The 20,906-nt window shown below is 36.4% G+C and overlaps 1 protein-coding gene and 1 long non-coding RNA gene across 4 annotated transcripts in view; one reads left to right on the top strand and one right to left on the bottom strand.

The window, feature by feature from the left end:
* LOC148948608 (protein madd-4-like) overlaps positions 1-20,906 on the bottom strand; it is a 511,292-nt gene that overhangs the window by 334,218 nt on the left and 156,168 nt on the right. For all 3 annotated transcript variants that reach the window (XM_089094504.1, XM_089094505.1, XM_089094503.1), the window contains exon 5: positions 8,578-8,725. In XM_089094504.1, coding sequence (XP_088950630.1) covers positions 8,578-8,725 — 148 coding nt within the window. The remainder of the gene's footprint in view (positions 1-8,577; positions 8,726-20,906) is intronic.
* Positions 1-20,906, top strand: part of LOC148948609 (uncharacterized) — a 90,432-nt gene that overhangs the window by 7,591 nt on the left and 61,935 nt on the right. The window contains exon 2 of the long non-coding RNA XR_016142228.1: positions 12,055-12,139. This is a non-coding gene — a long non-coding RNA (uncharacterized LOC148948609). The remainder of the gene's footprint in view (positions 1-12,054; positions 12,140-20,906) is intronic.

Here is a 20,906-nt window from a genome sequence, read left to right as displayed (position 1 = left end):
AAATAAAAAAAGTTCAAAATAGGGATAAAATCCTTTTTAATAGACAGTGTATAGAAAATTCACAAAAAATACCAGATATTTTGGTCACATATACAGTTACCGTCATCAGTAGTAAAACTGAATATCAGTAGTTTTACTTAGATCCCGGCGCCGCGCCGATGATGAAAGACCGGTGGCGGCGGGGCCAAAACAGCGCGCTGCGCCGCCGGTAAGATGTCAGCGGCGCGCCGCAAGTAAGATGTCGGTGGCGCGCCCCCGGCACGATCAATGGTGACCACAAACATTAATGTTTTCACCAGTCTTTCTCAAATCACAACTTAAATTTACAACAGATTCGAGCCTATTCATGAGTTCAAAACTTCACAAGTTGCTGGCTGGAAACTGGTCTTCTTTTTTATTCATGAAGAGAAGTAGAAATCTGGTAGAAACGAAATGGCTGTGGCGTTTCCGAACCCTTGCATACTAGTTTAAATATCTATTAGCTATGTATTCTTAACATAAATAATTATCAAAATTAGTAGTTTTTTTTCATCGAGCATTAGGCATACTGCATACAAAACTTCAAATACCGTATCACAAAATTCGTCAGTTATCTGGGTAAAAACTTTGAATATACGTTTGAACTTAGAAGCTTAATTTTTTCATAATGCCCTTTGCCAATATCTGTGTTGACCTTTAAAACAGTTAAAATGGGCGACTTAGATATTCATCGTTTTTCTTTTGCTCTTTTAGATTCCTAAAAAGCCTTCCTTGCATTAAAAACGGGTTTTAGTAACAATTTAAAAAAATACATCAAGTATAAATCACGAAAATCTTGTTGATTTTTAAATTATCATAGGGGTTGGACAAAGATGTTGTACGGAGTATTTTTGCTTGGCTTCTTCCTTCTTTAATTTACATGTGTTGATTCATATTTCAAAACATTATCCAACTGTCGAAATATACCATATATAAAACATAAAACAATATTTACAATACACTAAAGAACATACAATTGCAAGCAGAAATATATGTAAAACACAAAAATACATCAACCTGTCCTACCGATTTTTTCCACTATCGTTTATAATCATTTTGAATAGGAAAACTTAAAATTTCCCCTTAAAAAATAATCAAGCATCAGTTCCCAATGACGTAATATGGATGACCCACCTCAGTAGGCTACTGGAAGGAAAATGGAAGTTAGTTTCCAATCAATGTGCCAGTCTCAACCAATTAGCTTGGTCGAACTTAAATGAATTTATATAATGGACGATATAAAAAAATTGAACAGCTTTTCGAAAAGCATGCATAGCAATTGAACGTAATCTTGTATGATTCGAATACGTTTCTCAATTATAATTAAACTAAAATGAAAACATTATGACGTTAAAAACTTTTAACTAAGACAGTGAACGTTTCGAAATTTTCCTTAGGGATATTCTCATTGAATTTCCTTTCTTTTAAGATCGTGGCAACGCGTGACGGGTAAGCTGGTATACTAATGAAAGTCCAAATATTAGTATGTGTAAAAAAAAGGTATATTTCAAAATAGTGTGGAGGGACAAAAATATAGGGGTCAACTGGTGGAAAAAAATTCCTTCAGTCAAACTTGGAAGTCTATTCTAACTGCGGGATGTGGCTATAATTGTCATGAATAAAAATCAACTTATCCACTTTGTGTGGACTGAGGCTGCTTTCAATAAGAAAATTAAAGATATTATTATTTGAATATAATAATTCCCCCCCCCCCTTTGGACACTACCTTGATAGGATACCGTCTCTGCTTTAAATTAAAGAAATAATTAACTTTTTGGCATCCCTGCTTTAAAAAATAAATAAATTTGACATACTATCATTTAAGTATAATATCTCCCTACCGCCCCCCCCCCCCTCTTGATACCACCTTGATAGAATACCGTCTCCACTTTAATTTTTTTTAAATTACATTTTGGCATCCCTGCTTTCAATAAAAAAATCAAGGTACTATCAGTTAAATATAATAACTCCCACCCCCCCCCCTCTGTATACCACCTTGATAGGATGCTATCTCTGCATTAAATTAAAAAAATTCAATTTTTTGGCATCCCTGCTTTCATTAAAAAAATTCGAGATATTATCATTTAAATGTAATACCTCCCTACCCCCTCCCTCTGGATACCACCTTGCTAGGATAAATTAACTAGGTCACTATATGGTTCAAACAAACACGCGAAATAAATTTAAACAGCTTAGTGTTCCTTGAAAAAAAAAATTGAGGGTATGAGTAAAGAGGTACGAAGACAACAACAAAAATGTCGAAATTATTCAGATATACCTCAAACTATTGAAAAACTGAGTCATAGATTCGCCGTAGCATTCAATAAGATCCAAAGAATCTAATTAACAGGGAGCACACACAAAAGCCAAATTAGGCCAGTAGCCTATGAGAAATCGCAAAATACCCAAGACAATGAACAAGTCCCAATGGGGGGCCCTGGGTCTATCAAAATATTTAAAGGGTTTCCCAGGGAATTTGATAGTATTTTCTTCCATCTCCGCTTTAAATGAAAAATTAAATATCTTTCTGGCATCCCTGCTTTCAATATAAAAAATGAGGTATTATCATTTAAAAATGATAGCTCACTATCCCCCCCCCCCTATAGGTAATAATTCAAAACTTTTAAATGTATACTATTTTTGGGCTAAATTCCGTTTCAATCTTTAATTACCCAACCTTGTACAGAGTAGTCTATAGCTAAATTTTGTCTCAATAGAAGGTTTTTTTTGGGGGGGGGGGGTGGGGGTAAAATATTTTTCAGACAGAAGATTGTATTTTCTTTAATCTATCAAGCGTTCAACAATTGAGTATCAAACATTAAGAAAATCTTATCTATAAACCGCAAAAGAAAAATCCGCAAACTTACAATTCAGCTCTAGAAACGATCTTTATGCTATCAATTTCAAAATCAAACTGTAGTGAGTGTTGCGTTCTATATTTCTATTCCACTTAAAAATAAAATTCTTGACTACAAATAATGTAAGGAAATGCAAGTGGGAAACTGGATTCGAAATGATTCAAACTCATTTCATGAAGACGATACTTTTTTTTGTCAACATATGAAGAACTGTGTATATTGCAATATTTGCAAAGCAATTGCATATTGCACCTGCCTGTTTTTATGCAAAGTAACAAGAGACGAAAATTAACGAACCAGGGAGTAGTGAAGAATTATGGTATGCAAAGTAATATTTGGCAGGGAAAGTCACTGGTGATAAAACGCTAGGGGTGGCACCGTGATTGCGTGATTTTCGGGGATTTGGGGAACCAAGTTTTTTTTCGGGGTGATGGATGGATTTCCGGGGAAGTACTCGAAAATTCGGGGATAGTGCATGCCGTGCTTCATTTCTAATCAGGAAAATCGAAATACTAAACTACACGAGAATGAAAAGCTCCGACTTTGCGGTTGACGCAATAAACAATTGCCGCAAAATTAATTTAAAGTCGACCGAACGCCACCGCCTTTGCCAGCGGCAGTGCGCCTGCGGCACGCCGCCGCTGCGACATTTCGACATTTCGGCGGCATTCGACATAGCCTCTTGTCGGCGGCGTTCGGTCGATCCGCCAGCGTGACGCCGGGGTCTGGTTTTACTACTGATGACGGTCACTGTATATGTGACCGAAATATCTGGTATTTTTTGTGAATTTTTTATACACTGTCTATTAAAAAGGATTTTATCCCTATTTTGAACTTTTTATTTTATCGTCATGGAAAGTGTGGTGTCCAAAATTATCTACGTAAAAAAATATAAAAAACAAAAATAAAAGTTCAAAAAAAGTTAAAAATAAAATAAACTCCCAAAAAAGTATAAAAATGGGGGGAGGGACACTAAAGTTTAGGGGAGAGGGTATTGGGGTCTTGGAGCTTGGGGTCCTTGACGGTTGGGGTCCTTTGTGGTTGGAGTCCATGGTGATTAGGGTCCATGTTGGTTCAAATCATAGCCATCTCACTACTTAATTTCTAAGAATCGTACTGAATTTTTGACGATTGTTCTGTACTTCTATATTAAAGTTCTTTTCTCGGCGTCTACGACTTTATTTGTTTCAACTTTAGCCATGCTCCAATACCAAACAATATTCTATATTAGCCGCACTCCTCATTTGGTACTTATTTATTATAGCGACAACAGCCAAAGAAGTGAAGCTAAGTCTAACGAATCAATCGACTTGTGAAAGGTTAAATATATTCTAATATTCAATCCTTATAAAAAATATTCTTATTATTATCATCTGGTTTTATCTGAATATTCATATCCTGAGTTAGGAGCCTTTAATGCTTGAACCAAATGACTTCTGGAGGTTGAATATATCTTGATATTCTTGCTCAGGTATGAATTATGTAAATGAGATACCATTCTGTACTGCAGAAAAAATTATGTTATTTCAGTAGCTGGTTCTGGTTACGTTATACAATGTATCCCCAGTATTGCATACAGCTTTTAATCCGAGTATAACGTGTTTGGTAGGTTTTATACGATGGTCGTCCCACTGTTCTCCTCGGAGTATCAGGGTTATCACAACTAACTTTAGCCAAACCTTCCTCTGCTGATTCATCCGCAGAAACAGCCTAACAGCTGCCCTTATCGTTAATATTAATGCAAAAAAGGTTTTTTCCAAAAAAGAAGTTTTTCAACGAAAGCAAAGAGCTGCATTAAACCAAAGACGAGCAGAAGTCGGTTGCTTTTGATTTCAATGGCTGTGCTATAAAGGAGTCCAGCTAAAAGTCCAAGTTAAAGTTCAGCTTTAAAGGAGTCCATGACCGATCCAACCTTTAGAATGTAAAGGGGGTCGCCTAAATTATTTTACTGCACTGGGCTGTTGGATTGTAACGAAACCTTGCAAAGAGTAAGACCCAAGATCTTAATTATGCTTTTTCGGCATCAGGATCCGATCAAACCTCTGTTAAGGAGTGGCTTTTGTTTGGGATGGTTTCCTTTCTTATTATCATGACACCATAAGAATGGTTCACCAGACATAAATAAAAAGTGATGGAAAGAAAGCCCAGTGTCCTACTTGTGCTTGCTCGAGATCCAGGGCTGGTCCTACCACAATCGGCAATTGAGAGGAGGGGGATAAATTCTAGTTATTGGGATATGAACAAAAACGGTTGTTTAATCTCTACCAAACTTAATTATAAGTAAAAGCAAATTTCTTGGGATTTTTCAGGAGTCCAGGATCAACATGACCTCTTTGAGGAGGGGGGCAGAGTTAGGGATGTACACGTTATATTATCTGGTTATCGACCAAACTCGTGACTTAATCAACCAAACATAGCCATAAAAAACAGTTATTGTCTAAGCTATGCCCCCTCGGAGTCCTAATCGATTCGGCCTCAGTGGAAGGGAGAGATCAGGAAGGAGGTGTCATTAAATTCGTGTCATAGGTACATTTCTTGGAAGAAACTGTCAGATCCCAACCTAACTTAGTCGGAACTAAGAACTAGCATCCTTTTAACGGTTTGAAACTGATCCCACCTCTCTGGAAGGCGAGGGGGTGTCAACATCTGTTTCATCATCCTAATTTTTAGACATGCTTATGGAAAGCATTAAAAAAAAACTATCAAATGCTAATGTTGTTGGCAATAGCTGGTGCCGTTCCTCAGATGCAGAGACGTACAGAAGCACTGACATTCCTCACGGATGTCTATCCTCAGTTTTACCACATCTGTAACCGATTAAGCTTCATCCGTGATTAATTTGGCCCCTGTGAGGAATGGGCTACATTCTTGTAAGTTACTGTCATAAAAAGGAAAATCTATAGGGTCTCAATAAAAATTCGATGGCATTAGCAGCTAGGAATTTCGCTTAGCCTTTAGAGGATTAGGAACCAAACTGATATAGATTTTCGTTTGTGTGGCTCTACAATGCGACCCATGGCTCAAAGTGGCTGCAATACTTCACGGAGCCTGGGCACCTGAGATCTAGTGCATTGTGTTTTTGCTATTAACGTATTTGTATATTTGTATCCTCAATCCTACCAAAGGGATGATGTTTTTTTTCCTGAATTTACAGCATTCCAAATAGCATGCCTCAGGCCAAGATCTGTTTTCATTAAAATATTGTTTACTTTTTTCACAAAAAACAACGTTTGCAATTTGGCTAACTTAAAACATTCCTTTAATTCAACGGCAATATCTTTTATACAATATTATTATCTTGATTTTGGTTTTGGGAAGGATACAAGCGGAACATTGGGATAAAAAAGCTAAAGCCCAAATGAAGACCATTCAATTAAAATTTTAGAAGCACTTTTTTAATCATATGATGATTAATGATAGGGGGCGTTAAACCGAAAGTAATCAATCTTTATATTCTTCTTCTTTTTACTGTCAGAAGCTTGTTCCTGCCACTTAGAAGTTATAAAAAAAAGATTTCCTGGGAATAAAATTTCAAACAGTTATTATATATTGTTTCCGCAGAAAAACAAACATGCAAAGAAAGGCTATAGCTGGGACTGATCAACATATAATTTCCACTCTTGTGACGACCTAGCGAAAGCAAAAAGAGGAATGTGAACCATTATATATTTTAATTTTTTGAAAGAAAAAAACAAACCGACAGATCAAAAAGATTTAACTTGATTTATCGGAAGACATAAAAACTCGTGGTCATATTTGTATGTGTATGTTATCGAGAGACTGAGGAGATTAGTCCCTAGGGGCGGTAGAAACGAAATACAGGATTTTGTTTAGGGGGGGGGGAGCGCAAAATAGGTTGATCCGATAAAATTTTGTAAGGAGCAAGTTTAAATAACGCAACCCTGCGTTAATTAGGTAAATTACACCACTTTAGACTACGTTAGGGGGGCGCCCCCCTGGATCTGCCGCTTTTGGTCCCTATGTTGTAAAATAGTCTTTGGGCCTTAAAATGACTACGACTTGACTGAACAATGCCAAATGAAGTAAATCTGATTTCAAAAATCAAATTTACTTTTTTGTTTGCATTGTTTTTCCAGATTTATCTTGCCATGAACCTTGGCAGCATTGCCGCTCTCTGAAAAACACTATGTTAGAGAAAGCTAAGTTGTGTGTGTGTGAAATATGGCTTTATGTGTGGAATATACTGCAAAGTAAGACCTTACCTGTGAACTATGATCTTGGAACTCATTATATTCCCGCCTTTTGAAATATGCAAACAAACTATTGGTTCACATAATTGAGCTTTTACCTTATTACGAAAAATTACGTTTACTAAAAAAAAAAAAAAAAAACCATTGAAAAATTCTGGGAATACCATCTACAGAGCTCATAAAATATGTTCAGTAGAAGGTTCTTTTTCCGTAATGTACCTTTTCTAGGTTTTTATTATATTCATATATTATAAATTAAGTTTTCCTCCTCGCTCCCCACCATGAGTAAGACCATATAGTCAATATAAGACACAATCGATCGACTGCAATCCCTTATAATCCCAGTTACGGAAACAGATTCGCTATTGTGCCAGTCAATAAACATCACTTAATAGTATCATTGTACTCTTTCTGAAAGAGACTACCCTCTCTAGCGATGTGAGCGAGTGCGTGTACAATTGAGGTAAACACAGATGCTTGTCCATGACAAAAGCTGTTATGATAATGCATTTGGCATAAATCAAGAAAGAAAAATGAGGAATATATTGTTATATTAGCAGATGGAAATTGTCGGGTTTATTTTGCTGAATGATCTTGTAATCCTGTCTCTTTTTTTTGTTTAGTTAGTGTTTAAATAACACTATGTCTTCCCTTCCTTTACAGGACATGAAGTCTTTGTGGGGATAAGTGTCACACAGTTGTTTTTCTGCTTAATTTATGGATAAATATTGTTTTATCTTACATTAAGTTTTCAACAAGGGGAAAACAGTTTGCTACTATGGTTTCAGGACCAGATTTTTAAAGCGTAGCTCTTTCGAAGGAGCTTCTCAGTTATGTCAATTGTTCTTTTCATATCAAAGTGGAGAGTTTAATATCTTTGGCAATACAATATACGATTGATAACCGTAGCACCACTAGAAGGACAAAAGAAAGCGAAGAAAAAAAAAAAATCAAAAATCAGAATGTGCAGTTTTTAGTGTAGTGTGAGTGAGACGTACAAGCTGATCAGAAAAATTTCCATTTTTATTAGTGTCAAAGCACTTCATTAATATTTAGCAGGGCATATTCAAAACTAAATTCTTAGAAATAAGATTAATATCTAAAAAAATCGTCAAAACCTTATTTGGATTCCAAATGATTTTTAAGAAGTCAATTTGATTTACTTTAACTTTCACCAGGTTCTTGATGCCTCATAACCAATTGGTAGTGCATCTTGTTCTAGCTTGTTAGGAATGAATCAATTTGTCATTTAAATTGTTCGTCCACTGCCAATGGCAATTCGTGCTGCTGAATTGATTGTCAACGTCTAAGGGTCCCTTGGCACGATTGGAAATAAGAAATGTCAAACCATGTAACGATGAGATCAATATTCAACCCTAGTTTTCCCGAGGTTATGACTGAATCCCGTTTATTGTAAGAAACATAACTCTGTTCTGATAATTCGATGTTCTTCTATTAAAAATAAAATAATTAACAACAGTAGAGCTCACCTGTACCACATGCAGCTGAACACCTTCCAACAGTCTTTTTCTGCCATTTATACCCATTTGAAGTAGAACAAATAGTCCCATTACCACCGCAAACACCACATCCATCAATGGTTTTGTTGCTTCCAACAACCAAATCGCAGCCAACCCTCTAAAATAAAACGTCAGTTAACGTCCTTATTTTTGGCGGATTTTTTTTTTTAAGCAAACGTGAATAAATAAGCTCTTTCGTTCCCGAGGTATTTCTAAAAAGGCACTGTTTTATCATATTACTTTTGTGCTATATCATTTGTTCTTGAAGCAATGGGGAAAATAGTAAGACGTTGTGTAAAGAGTCGAGGAGATGGCAGCCCCTCAGCTCGTACGGAGGATAATTATCTTTTTTTTTTTAGCTTTACTATTGAAGTTTAATTTCATTTACAAAAGAGCTTACTTTTCAATTCAATGTCTGTTCTTTTTTTTTATATCTATTGAGTTTAGTTCAGGGAGTTTGCCTACAAAATCATAGTTTTGTATTTCTCTTTCTCTCTCATTGGAATAAGTATTTTGACATTCAATTGTACATCAAATTTTACCATAATTGCACCGCAGGACAAAAAAGAAATTGATGGGCGTTGTTAATCCCCTTCCTCAATCACTTCCAACTCATACAAAGACAATAGAGTTTCCGTACGAAAGAGTCATTTTTCAGTATTCTAAGATCATCGGTTGAATTAAAAAAAGCCTTGTGATATTTCGTAGATTTTTTTTTTGGCTCATTTTCGGGCCTAGTTTTTTGGGTGGTGCAATATTTTTTTTATATTTTTTTTATGAATTGGGACCCCCTTGGCCCGAGGGATTTCATATATCAGTCATGCAATTCAAAAACCAAAGTTTTTAGCTATTTTTCAAATAAACTCAGTGTCCTGTTCCATTTTGTATCTATTTTCTATTATTTATTTATCTATTTATTATTTTTATTTATTCATCTGTTGTTTTTTTTACACATTAAGATCCCCTTTCCCCATAACTTAAGGTTGCATATTTCTAGCCATTCAGAAATAAAAAAAAATCGGTCCTTTTTCAGGGGGATAATTCAATGTCTTTCTCATCTATCTTCATTTTTGCATTGGGATCCTCTTGGTGTAAAAACTTAAGAATATAAGTTTTGAAACGATCAGAAATTTTTTTGGCCCTTTCTTGGACCAATTTTTGGAAAGACCTTGCCGCAAACTAAAATAGATTTTAGGCATTAGGCTCCCCTTGGCCCGACTTTTAGCTTAAAGTTCAAGATGTTCAGAAAAACAAGTTTTTTGCACTTTTTTGCCCTTTATTTTTTTTTCTTTTTTTTTAAATCCCACCTCCTCTCCTCTCAGTGGCACTAACATTAACAAAAAAAAAACTACTTTTAAACATTACAAAAATCTAAATGCCACCTACACTCTACAATTTACTAAAATTAGCAGCCAAAGAGTGGTCTTCGTATTATTGTACCCATTATTGTACCCTTTTTGCCCTTTATCGGGCCCCGTTTTGGGGAACTAATATGTTTTCTATTTTTAATTCGGCACTGGGGATCCCGTAGTCCACGGGTATTAGGATGTAAGTGTCGAGCAGATCGGGAATACATCTTTTGTCCTTTATTCCAGCCCTATTACCAAAAACACAATTTTTGTATATTTGGTGCCTCTTAGCCCAAGGACTTACAAATGTAAGTGTCATGCTGATCAGAGAAAACATACTTGCTCGCCCATTTCCAGACCCATTAACTTCCTCCCATCCCAGCAAAATATGTGTTATTCTTGGCTCAGGCAACCATCCACGAAAGTTCCGAGCCAATTGGACATCCAAGATCAAACATGGCTCCCTCTTTTAACAAAAAAATCAATCTATAAACGGATAGCAGCTTCTATAGTTTAGGGAATCTGCCCTATGGGCTTTGGGGTTCAAATCCTCCCTGAAGACATATCTATTGAACCTTCCGACTATTCTAAGAAAATTGATTATCTGAAAGTTCTACTACAGTATCCTGAGGGTCACAGGGGGGAGGGGGCAGATATCAAAAAGAGGCACAAGAGATATTGCTGTCCAGTCACTTTCGACCTTGAAAATGGGCACAAATTTTCATTTTAATTGAGTTAGCCCCTCCCATGCTTATAAGGCCAAACCTCTCATACAAGGTGGTCGGAAAAACTAAGACTTGGGAGGCCTGTAGCTCTTTACTAAAACAACCAAAGGCCATTGCCTGCGATAATGCTACAGGGTTACCTTTGATAAGCTTTAAACAGTAAAAGTTTTAGTTAAAATGCTTTGAAAGGCAATCGGTACGTAAAACACTTTCGACTACCAAGAGATTGTATCTGTTGCATTTTGAAAATGCTTCCGGGAAAGAACTGGTTAAATTTTTATGGTAGACAGCCATGAATAAAGGATGCGCCAGCCTCTCATATATAGGATATTTTATGCTAACTGAGTTTCAACGTCGATCTTTACTTTCATTTGTAAAAACTTCAGTTTACTTTCAATGCAAATACAGAATGCGTTGCATTTATAAAGTAACATAATAGCAAAAATTGCATAATAATCTATTTTAAAGAGGAATAAGGTAATACAATAAGACTCGAAGGGATGCGGACCCGAAATGACATAGAGAATCCCCTGAGCTTGGATTTCAGGTAAACGGTACAGGAATGCAAAATTAATTCTCATAGAATGGGATTGTATTAATTTATAACGATGCCGTATAATGCTTCTACTCAAAGCCAATTTACAAAAAGAAGCTACCAACTAATCACAGTAGTTCCACTGTCACAAGTTGTGACCAAAATTGTCAATCGGCTAGAAACCAGAAAAATATGGACAAAGCTTAATATTCAAGTCTGAATAAATTTGTCTTCTTTTCCACGTCATAAATTTCCAAAAGATAAAAAATTACTTTAAAAATTCCAAACTTTCAAGAGCATATTACAGTGAAGGGCGAAATTTCAACCAAAACATTCCTTTACTTTCTTATACGATCATCATATATCACCAAGAGTGTCTACCCCACACAGTTGAATTGACACAAGGCGAGAAATCGCTGCGTGAAGTCAACTCTTGACAGGTAAGCTTTGCACCTACGAGCAAATTTACAACAAACTTATCGAATAGAATTCAATTTAGCTAAACAACCGTGAATAACCGAAATACTTCCGAAGAATTTGTTTCGGTAGCTTGCAGATAAAGAACTGCAAAAGGGATTTATTAACTAAGATCCATGCTGTCAAAAAAGGAGATCGAAAAGGAATGAGCTTAAAGACTACCTTACAGTTGTTTTTAAAACTTAACATATTTAATGGAACTTTTAAAAACAAATCTCCGCGTTCAATATATTCGTTGTTCAATCTTCATTTCAAGGAGTAAACAGATCTCGTAGAGGGAATCGTTCCCTCAATGAAACTCTTCCAAATGGATAAGCAACCCTATCAAAACAGTTTGTCAGATACATGTTTCATTTTGCAGGGAATCTCAGGGGCCGTGTGCCTACGTGACTGTCTTGTATCCTTGATAAACGATGGCAGAATGAGAGAAAGCTCCTAAGAACGAGGTTAGTGCTTGTACTTGTTGAAAAGAGTCTCAGATGAAGTCCTCTAACCAGGTGTCGATTTACCTCACTGGAGCATTCAAGAAGGATTATTCGGTTAAGGGAATCTGGAAGTTCAAAATGTATCGCCAGTTTGTAAATCCCTTCCATTACCAGGCTATTAAGCTTCAGTGTAAAAACGCGAATTCGGAATATATCAGGTTTCTTGAGTTATTATTATGCATGTATTATATTACGAATCTCGCTATTTTTTTTTTTTTTTTTGTGTGTGTGTGCGTGCGTGTTTCATATCTGCATTTATATTCACAACAGCTAATTTATAAATCTAATAAAATAAAAAGAAATAAAAAGTTTCTTCAACTGAAAATAAGGAGCAGCATTAAAAATTAAAACGAACAGAAATTATAAAATATATGAGGGGGATGCCCCCTCCTTAATACCTTGTTCTTTACGCTAAAGTTTGACTTTTTGTTCCAATCGTTTAAGAATGACTCCTGAAACACAAGGGCCGTTTAACTAGAATAATAGGTTGTTTTAAAAGTTCTAAAAACTATTAGCGTAAAGAGTTAGCATTGAGGAGAGGCCACCCCCCCCCCATATGCGTAATAATTTCTGTTCGTCTTAAGTATTAATGCTACTCATTCCTTTCAGTTCAAAAAACGTGTTTTTTATTTAATTTCTGATAGTTTTTAAATCATGCTAGGTTCTAAGCTCTTCTATCAGCCGAATTCTAAGCTCTTCTTGAATCGCACGCTTTCTCATAGTCTATAAAACTAAGGACTAAAGGCGTTAGATGAATCAGGTACTTCTCAATTATTAATATATGAGTGAAAATTTGGTCGACGGATCCTCTACTCTTCCTAAAACTGCACTGTTCTTCTCTTAAAAATTAATCTACAGCATCTCTAAGTCTAAAAAAGTATCATCCTGCTAAGTAATTTTGTTCCTACAGAAACCAGGCTAATGCCTCTATAATAACCACACTCGAATCTTTATCACCTCTCTCGTGGAGGGCTTTAATTAGAGATTTCCTAAGATCGCTAGGTACTTCCCCTTTTTCAAAACCGTTTTCACAAATTTCAGTAATTTGTCTCTAACCTCAAAACCACCATATTCGAAAAACCCCGGTTACAATTAGCTGGTTATTAGCTGGTTATTTACCATTTACCAGGTTATTAGCTCGTTTCCTATTAAATCAAGAGTTAAGCAGGGTTGCGTTCTATCCCCATTTATTATATGTATCATTTTGATGAACTTTATCCTAAGGAGCACAGCAATGGCAATAAGAGAACACGGAATCAAATGGGGAAGTAAAAATCTTCTAGACCTAGATTGTGCTGATGATTTAAGCCTCTTAGATGAAAAGTTTACAAAATGAATGAACTTTTAAAGGTTTTGCGAGCTCAGGGTGCAAGAATAGGCTTAAAGTTAATATAGAGAAGACTAAGTCACTAAGACTAGGAATAAGTGAAGGTGGAGAGGTGATACTGGGTAATGAAAAGATCGATCAACTGGACAGCTTCAGTTACCCAGGTAATATTATTATTATTAAGGATAGTGGTTGCAGTGAAGACGTTAGAATTGGAATAACAAAGGCCCAGAGTATTTTTTCACAATTGAAAAAAGTTTGGAAGAATAGGAAGATAAGTCTGCGAATAAAGCTTAGAATGTTGGTAGCTAATAGTGAAGACAGTGGTCAAGTATGGTTCAAGTAGAGATGCCTCAGGAGGTCCCACGGGGGCACCTAATATGGGCATAGAGTCATTAGGGAGAATGATTGCGTAATCGGTCAATGACCTCTTTCTCCAGGGGTGTTTTTGGCCAAGTGCCCGCTAGGGGAGAATGTTATGATCCAGAATTAGGAAACAGTATTTGTTGTTGTTGTTTTTGGCCAATTGCCCGCTAGGGGAGAATGTTATGATCGAGGAATAGGAAACAGTATTTGTTGTTGTAAGTGCATGCTCGACGCAAATGTTATGATCCAGAAATAGGAAACAGTATTTGTTGTTGTTGTAAGTGTATGCTCGAGGCAAATGTTTTGAGTTTCCAGAAATAGGAAACAGTTAGATCACGTGGGTCCTTCTCAGCAAATCAGCGAGCCGTTACATATTTGCGGCGGAGGGAATATAAGGAAAGGGTTTTTGCTATAGTTTTATTAGTCTGTGAATAGAATTCAAAAGAGTGAGAAGAACAGTTTTGACTTTAGTCATTTGGATCTATATTCGTGTTGATGGCGAGTGGAATGTTTACCCTCTTAGAAGTTGATAGTGGAGCTGATGGCAATAATACAAGAGCACCAAACATTGCAGTGGAAATCACGAAAGGATCACGGCTTTGTCTGGGATGAGAAGCAGTATATTCAGGATACGTGTTAACCTTGAGCAAATTTAAAATGGAAGATCAATTATGTTTCGCTACAAAAGTAGATATAGCACATGTCAATAGACTTCAATGGGTTTTAGGTGCATTGGTGAAACATATCGAAGACAATAAACTCTATCGCTAATTGTACATGATTTTTTGGTTAGAGCTGTTGAATCAGGGTCAGTCTAGAGTTAGCAGTCAGAGTGAAAGGGCTGAAAAATGAATAAATTTGAGAAAGAGAGAATTAGATCAAATCTAGTGTTTATGGAAAAACATTTGATTTTGGATGATGATTTTCTCGAGTTATCTCTTCAATGCAGGATATTCTCTCGGGAAACCCTTGAAAATATATTGAAAACTGATTCTCCCCCATTGGACTATTGTATGGAACTTTTAAAATGTGATTCAAATGCTTATAGTCAACTTATTGATATATTAATTGAAACAAAACAGAATCATATTGTGGATACACTTTTGCCAATCGATTCAATATAGATGGCTCCACCATTCGAAAGAGGTAACGTCACAGAGTTACTCCTCTCCCCTTCCCCCTCATTGAATTTATGTGCGAGGACGATCAGTTTCGTTCTAGCTGTGAGAAAGTTGACATCGGAAACCAAAAATGTTCTATACATGTCCATTGTGCATGTACACTCTTGGCAGTTGGACTCAATGTGAGATTTGTACAATTATCGGTGAATATAGTGAAAAGTGTAAATTTTGTAATCTTTTTAAATTAAATGGCGACTATGCACTGCATATTAGAGGATGTAATTCATGTCTTGAAGAAATTTTTGGATCTCACCTTAGAGGACACATATGCTCCAATTGTCACTGTGAAAAATGTGAACAATTGAAGAATACTTACCCTGCTTTGATTGGAAAGAATCCTAAATGTGATTTTAGTTTATTTTTACGAAATTGGTATCGTCGTGAATTTAAATTATTCTGGGAAGAGGAATATGGTCTACGATTCAACTGTTGAAGTGACAAGACTATTAAATTTATAAGTCATCGCTGTGACGACACTGGCTACTATGACTATAAACCAAGTGATTTTTGTTTGGCAGTTACCGAGTGTGATTCACCACTTGAAAACACTGTATGTGATATTGCTTCAAATAGACAGATTGAAACTCGTGAATTTCATAATATGAATGCAAATAGTATCATTGACTATACAAGGAGATATGACAAGAGTGAAGTTACATTGTACTGCAGAAAATGTGACCCTGACTTTGCCGTCAATCAAGATCAATATACAGTAAATCCAAATGATTTACCAGCATTAGTGGTTTACGACATTTGCATATACACCGATAAAGAAATCTAAAAGTGAAGGTTTAGAGACATTGTTGTATATTTACATTTTAATAATAAACGAATTCACCAACATTTTTTAAGCACTTTACTCTTAGGGCACTGAAATCAATACTGTATAGGTCTGAGAGGATATTTTCCACTAGAAAGTCGTTCAGACGTGGATTGTCACCATAAATGTGGAGAAACTGCTTCTAAGTATAGCCGCGACATCGGAACACAAAATATAGTAGTGCTCGGAAGCCACAGCTTTTAGTCGTTAGATCCTGCACCCTCTTCCGATTTTGAATAATAGTTTTCCCACTGCTCTCAATATAGTTGCTGATGTGGGGTGTGTAGAATGTATAGGGTAGACCAAGAGGATCAAAAAATTCAATCGTTTTCATTGTTTGATAGATGCACAGCCAATGATCCGTCAGCAGAGTCGATGGACTGCTATTAACAATGATAAAGATATTGTTGACACTTTAAATTTCTCCAAGAAAATCCAAGGGTAGACAATAGGATTTGTGCTGGGAAATGTGTGGATCCATATTACATACATTGATTATTTGATTGGTGTTCATGGCGCCAAGTCTAGTAGAACACTGCCTTCGGGAGTGATTTCCGAATAGGTTTCATATTGATTTAGTGAGATTAGTGCAATACTCTCAGCCAATGGGTCGGCAAATTTACACTCAAGACGCACATTCCCCGTACGTAGTATGCTCATATCTTGTGTGCCAGGCAAATACAATACAATGATACCATGTGTTTTGGCAATCATTTCTTCGGTTATACCATTTTCAAATAGTTGCGAATCATGATCTAGGGTTTGCATGGTCAGCTCATACAATGTTCTATAGGATTTATCAAAGGATAGATTGTAGAGTGGGAGGCCGTTTACTTTGCACACAAGAGATGAAAGTCCAAACATCTCGAATTTATGTGGGCATTCAGTCCACAATCCTATTGCACTGGCGCTTTTTACAAATGCCAAAGCGAGTTTTGATGGAATTTCGCCACTGATAAAGGATGAATCGGTGAAGGTGCGTGAGCCCATGGCAATATGACGTTGATTGGTGATTTATGGGTAGCAAGTAGTTTAATACTATATCCATTGGCTCTCAGTTTTTCCACTGCCACTGCAACAGAGCTCATAACCTCCTGTTTGCGTACATGGAGTATTGCCGAGGTGAGGAAGAGACTTACATCGACATTGGCTGCAAGTTCTTTTCTCAATATGAAATTTGATGGTGCAAGCGTCATTTTTATATCCACTTTAACATTGGGGCGTAGCCATTGGGGTATATTAAATATTTCATGATATATTTTTCCAACTAGATGTAATTCACTAGTTGTAGCATTTTTAATCGCATATATACACTCAGTATCAGTAGTATAGTCATATACACTGGAAGTACCCCTCAATTCATTGTATAACTTGAGTGACATCAGCAGGAATTGTATATAGGTCGTATAATTCGATAGATTGTTGCTTTTGCTCAACAGTGTGCCATTGATCTACACACTAATTTGACGAAATAAATTGTGTAATATACAATTTTCATAGAATATCCCATCGGCTCAAATTGGCATTGTATTATCGGATTTCCGGACTTTCATTTGCAAATCTATAAATGTTGAAGACATGTCCATAAAGTAGTCTTCATTGGAATAAATTTGAAAGTGGATATTATTAGAGAGGGGTTGTTGAGGTAAAATTGTTCATAGTATCCATGCTTGACACTCACATCAACATTTTCAGCATTGAATAGATTCAATGAGGCGGTGATTGAAGGTTGAGAATCCTTATGTGGCAGGTAGGACATTTTAGGAGAAGAAATCTAGTTTCGATCTAACAATTTTCTTCCTGGGCCTTCTGGTTACACTACGTGTCGGCTTTTTCCTTTTTTTCTTTGACAAAAGGGATGATGTCTTTCGTTTCTGACCTGGGTGGAGACTGATGAATGCTGTATTGTTTCTCGACCTTTTTAAGCCTTTTTCGTTCTGTTTCAGTCTTTCACTCAAGGTTCATATGCTGGACCTAAGATTTTATGTAGCAATTTTTTTTTAAATCCTTGTCAGGACTCCAATTAGATAGTTCAGAGCATTCACAGTCCGTTACAATTGGTAAGTGATATTTTATAGCCAGAGTTAGCGAAGAGCGAAAGAGCTTAGCAAACCAACTGCCAAGACCGTAGCCAGACATTGACGAGCGACCTTTGTAATAGTCCATTCCATTGCCCTGTTGTCTCGGACCAAGAGTATTAACATAGCAGTCAATATCAGGACAAGTGAATGCCACTTTTCTATTAGACATCTTGCTGTTGAACGATGGGACGAAAATGACATGTAATCACAGCCAAACCTTTTGAAATTGCTATGGGATCGCCCAATTCAGTTCTTAGTGTTAACTGACAGAGTTCCAAATAGGAAGTGTTTACGGGAATATATTGAAGATGCTTTATATTGTAGTGGTGAATATGTTCTCGATTGGTTTTTCGTTCAAGAACTCGTAGGAGGGGAACATTTGAATTACCAACCCGAGATGTTTCCACAAATGAGGCGTAGAGAAATATACAAGTGTCCGTGGAGAAGGCAGGCGGGTAGTCAGCAAAAATGAAATTAGTGTTTCCGGCACTTTTACCGTTGATTATATTGGGCTTAAAGCCAAGAACATCCTTTAGGTTATCATTGAGAATAATCTTTTCATTGGCAATAGGTGAACTAATGTAGATTTTGCCCTCATCCTTTGAATAGATGAAATGAATAACTTCTTCCTTACAATCGTAAATTCTTATAATGATAGTACGATATAAATCATTTTCAAATGTGAGTTCCTCGGAGGGTAATAGAACATATGGTTATTCAGACGAATTGATCTTTTGAAATTTTTCTTGATCGTTAAAGAGTGGTCAATCATCATGTTGATCACTAAAGAGTGACCAATAATGGGGTCTAACTTTCATTTCACATTCACGATCCTTTCTCATGATGTCATAGGTATTTTTAAGAATACAATAGACAAGAGCCACTTCATACTTTCCGTCAAATTTAATGGGGGGGGGGAGATTTTCGTCCAAAAATCACTTATTTTATTCAGATCATTTTAGAGAGGATCAGAAACATTGGACATGACGGTCACATAGAAATCATTGGGCATTGTTAATATTTTCACCACTGACACAAGAATCAAAATCCGAGTTGTATCCTAGCCAACGAACAAGCAACTGTTTCTTGCCCCTACTAGTACGACTCTTTAATATCTTTTCAATTTGATAAATTTCGCTAGTGTTTCTAACTTTTTACAGTTCATATTCATAAAAACCGCCGAGAATCTCATCATCTTTGGTGTCTCGTAGTCGATATGTCGTGGGCTCGGTGTCTAGAATTTTTGACACTTTATAAAGTTCAGTGCTCCATAAATAATTCCCCTTTTCAAAAATACTGGTGGTTCTATTAATTCGAACAGTATCACCAACATTGAATTTCATCCTCTTTTTCTTCTCAGTGCCATTGGAGTATTGCTTTAGAAAAGCATCAAATGTATTTTCACTGTAATGAACATCCCGAGGGCTAGAGTTGGACAGAGATCGATGTGGTCCATGGTTGTATATCTGCAGGATTTTATCTAAATCATGAATAAAAGCAGATGTGTTTTTCAGAGTACAATATCTTGAAATTAATAGACGAATCGTTCTTATTAATCGTTCAGCCGATGCAGCCGTTATCGGGCTGTGTCTATGATAAAGTGCTGAATTATATTTCAATAGAACCTCTTACACATGTGGATTAACAAATTCACTACCGAGATCTAATTGAATTTTTCTATAGGAATCCAGTTCAAGAATACTTTCGATGCTTTGAGCAACTTCAACACCTCTCTTTGACCGTAATGGAATGGCATAGGAATAGCGACTAAAGACACTGATTGCCACCAGAATATATTTGTAGGGTGCATTGTGACGCCGTTGAACTGCGTCTAAAGTTAAAAGATCCATTTGCATTATATGCAGAGGGAAAAAGGCTTTAGTTTGTCGATATTGTTTGCCACGAAGCCTTTGATTCCGATGTAGTGTGTAACTCGGTTCATTTTCTAGATACTCCTCTGCATTTTTCAATGTGGTGCCGGAGACAACTTTAGAAAGCGTTTTGGGAGAACTTAAACTTCCCGCTTCACCAATATTTTCATAGACACCTTTCAGAGCTTCATCCATTTTGTACGCAAACACGTAGTGTAATGTCCACTCCCCTTTTGCACACTGGTGGGTGAATCAGTTCGTCTTCGCTTTTGACTAGCAGCCACAGGTGTTGTAAAATCAGTGATGCTAGTATTTTCAAATATTGAATCTTCTTCTTTTTTAAATGGTGCTGCTCTTGTGGGAGGACTATATTCTCTTAGTTTCTTAAGAATTTGCTTATTGCCAATAAGACTTCTGGGAAAGTTTTATACATTTAGAAAGGTGTATAGATTATTGTCAAATGATAAAAGTCCTTTACGATTCGTAACCATATCACAAATTTAATCTAATAGATTATAACTTTTCCCCTGAATTATAATTCATTTCCCTGTGTTGGCGAACTGAACTTGTTCACCAGTTTCCGAAATGAGATAAGATAATACTCTTTTACTCTGTTCTCGATAGGTCACTGGCAATAGGTTTCCCATTTTCGATGCAATTGAATTCAATTCCTTCTCCTTTGATTGTGCAGAATCTTGAGGAGATGTTTCCTGTTTAGAGGGATCGGCGACGGTGGTGGGTCTCTCACGATAAGGTTTATGTTTGTCCACACGTCGCAATGCATCTTGAAGTAAAAGCAGTTTTTGTCATCGGCAATATTCTCATCATTAATGCATTTGCTTAGATTGTCTTCAAAATGTTCGACGGGCGAGAGGACAAGTTCAAATGGTGTCAATTTATAGGGTTTAGCCATTCTCTAGAGAAAACTGTTTACATGTCCTGCAATTATTGGCAGTAAGAGTGTGAAGAAGCTACCGCCTGCTTGAAGGAGCTGTTTTTTTTAATTTTTTTTCCCGTTTTTTTAAAAACCAAGGCACATACAGTGGAACGATGTTTCTTTTTCTGTTTTTTAAAACCTTCTG

Source organism: Artemia sp. Qi Xiang Cuo, chromosome 9, assembly GCF_049724085.1.
Source record: "Artemia sp. Qi Xiang Cuo chromosome 9, ASM4972408v1, whole genome shotgun sequence".
NCBI classification, from domain to species: domain Eukaryota; kingdom Metazoa; phylum Arthropoda; class Branchiopoda; order Anostraca; family Artemiidae; genus Artemia; species Artemia sp. Qi Xiang Cuo.
This window is presented reverse-complemented; position numbering and strand designations above follow the sequence as displayed.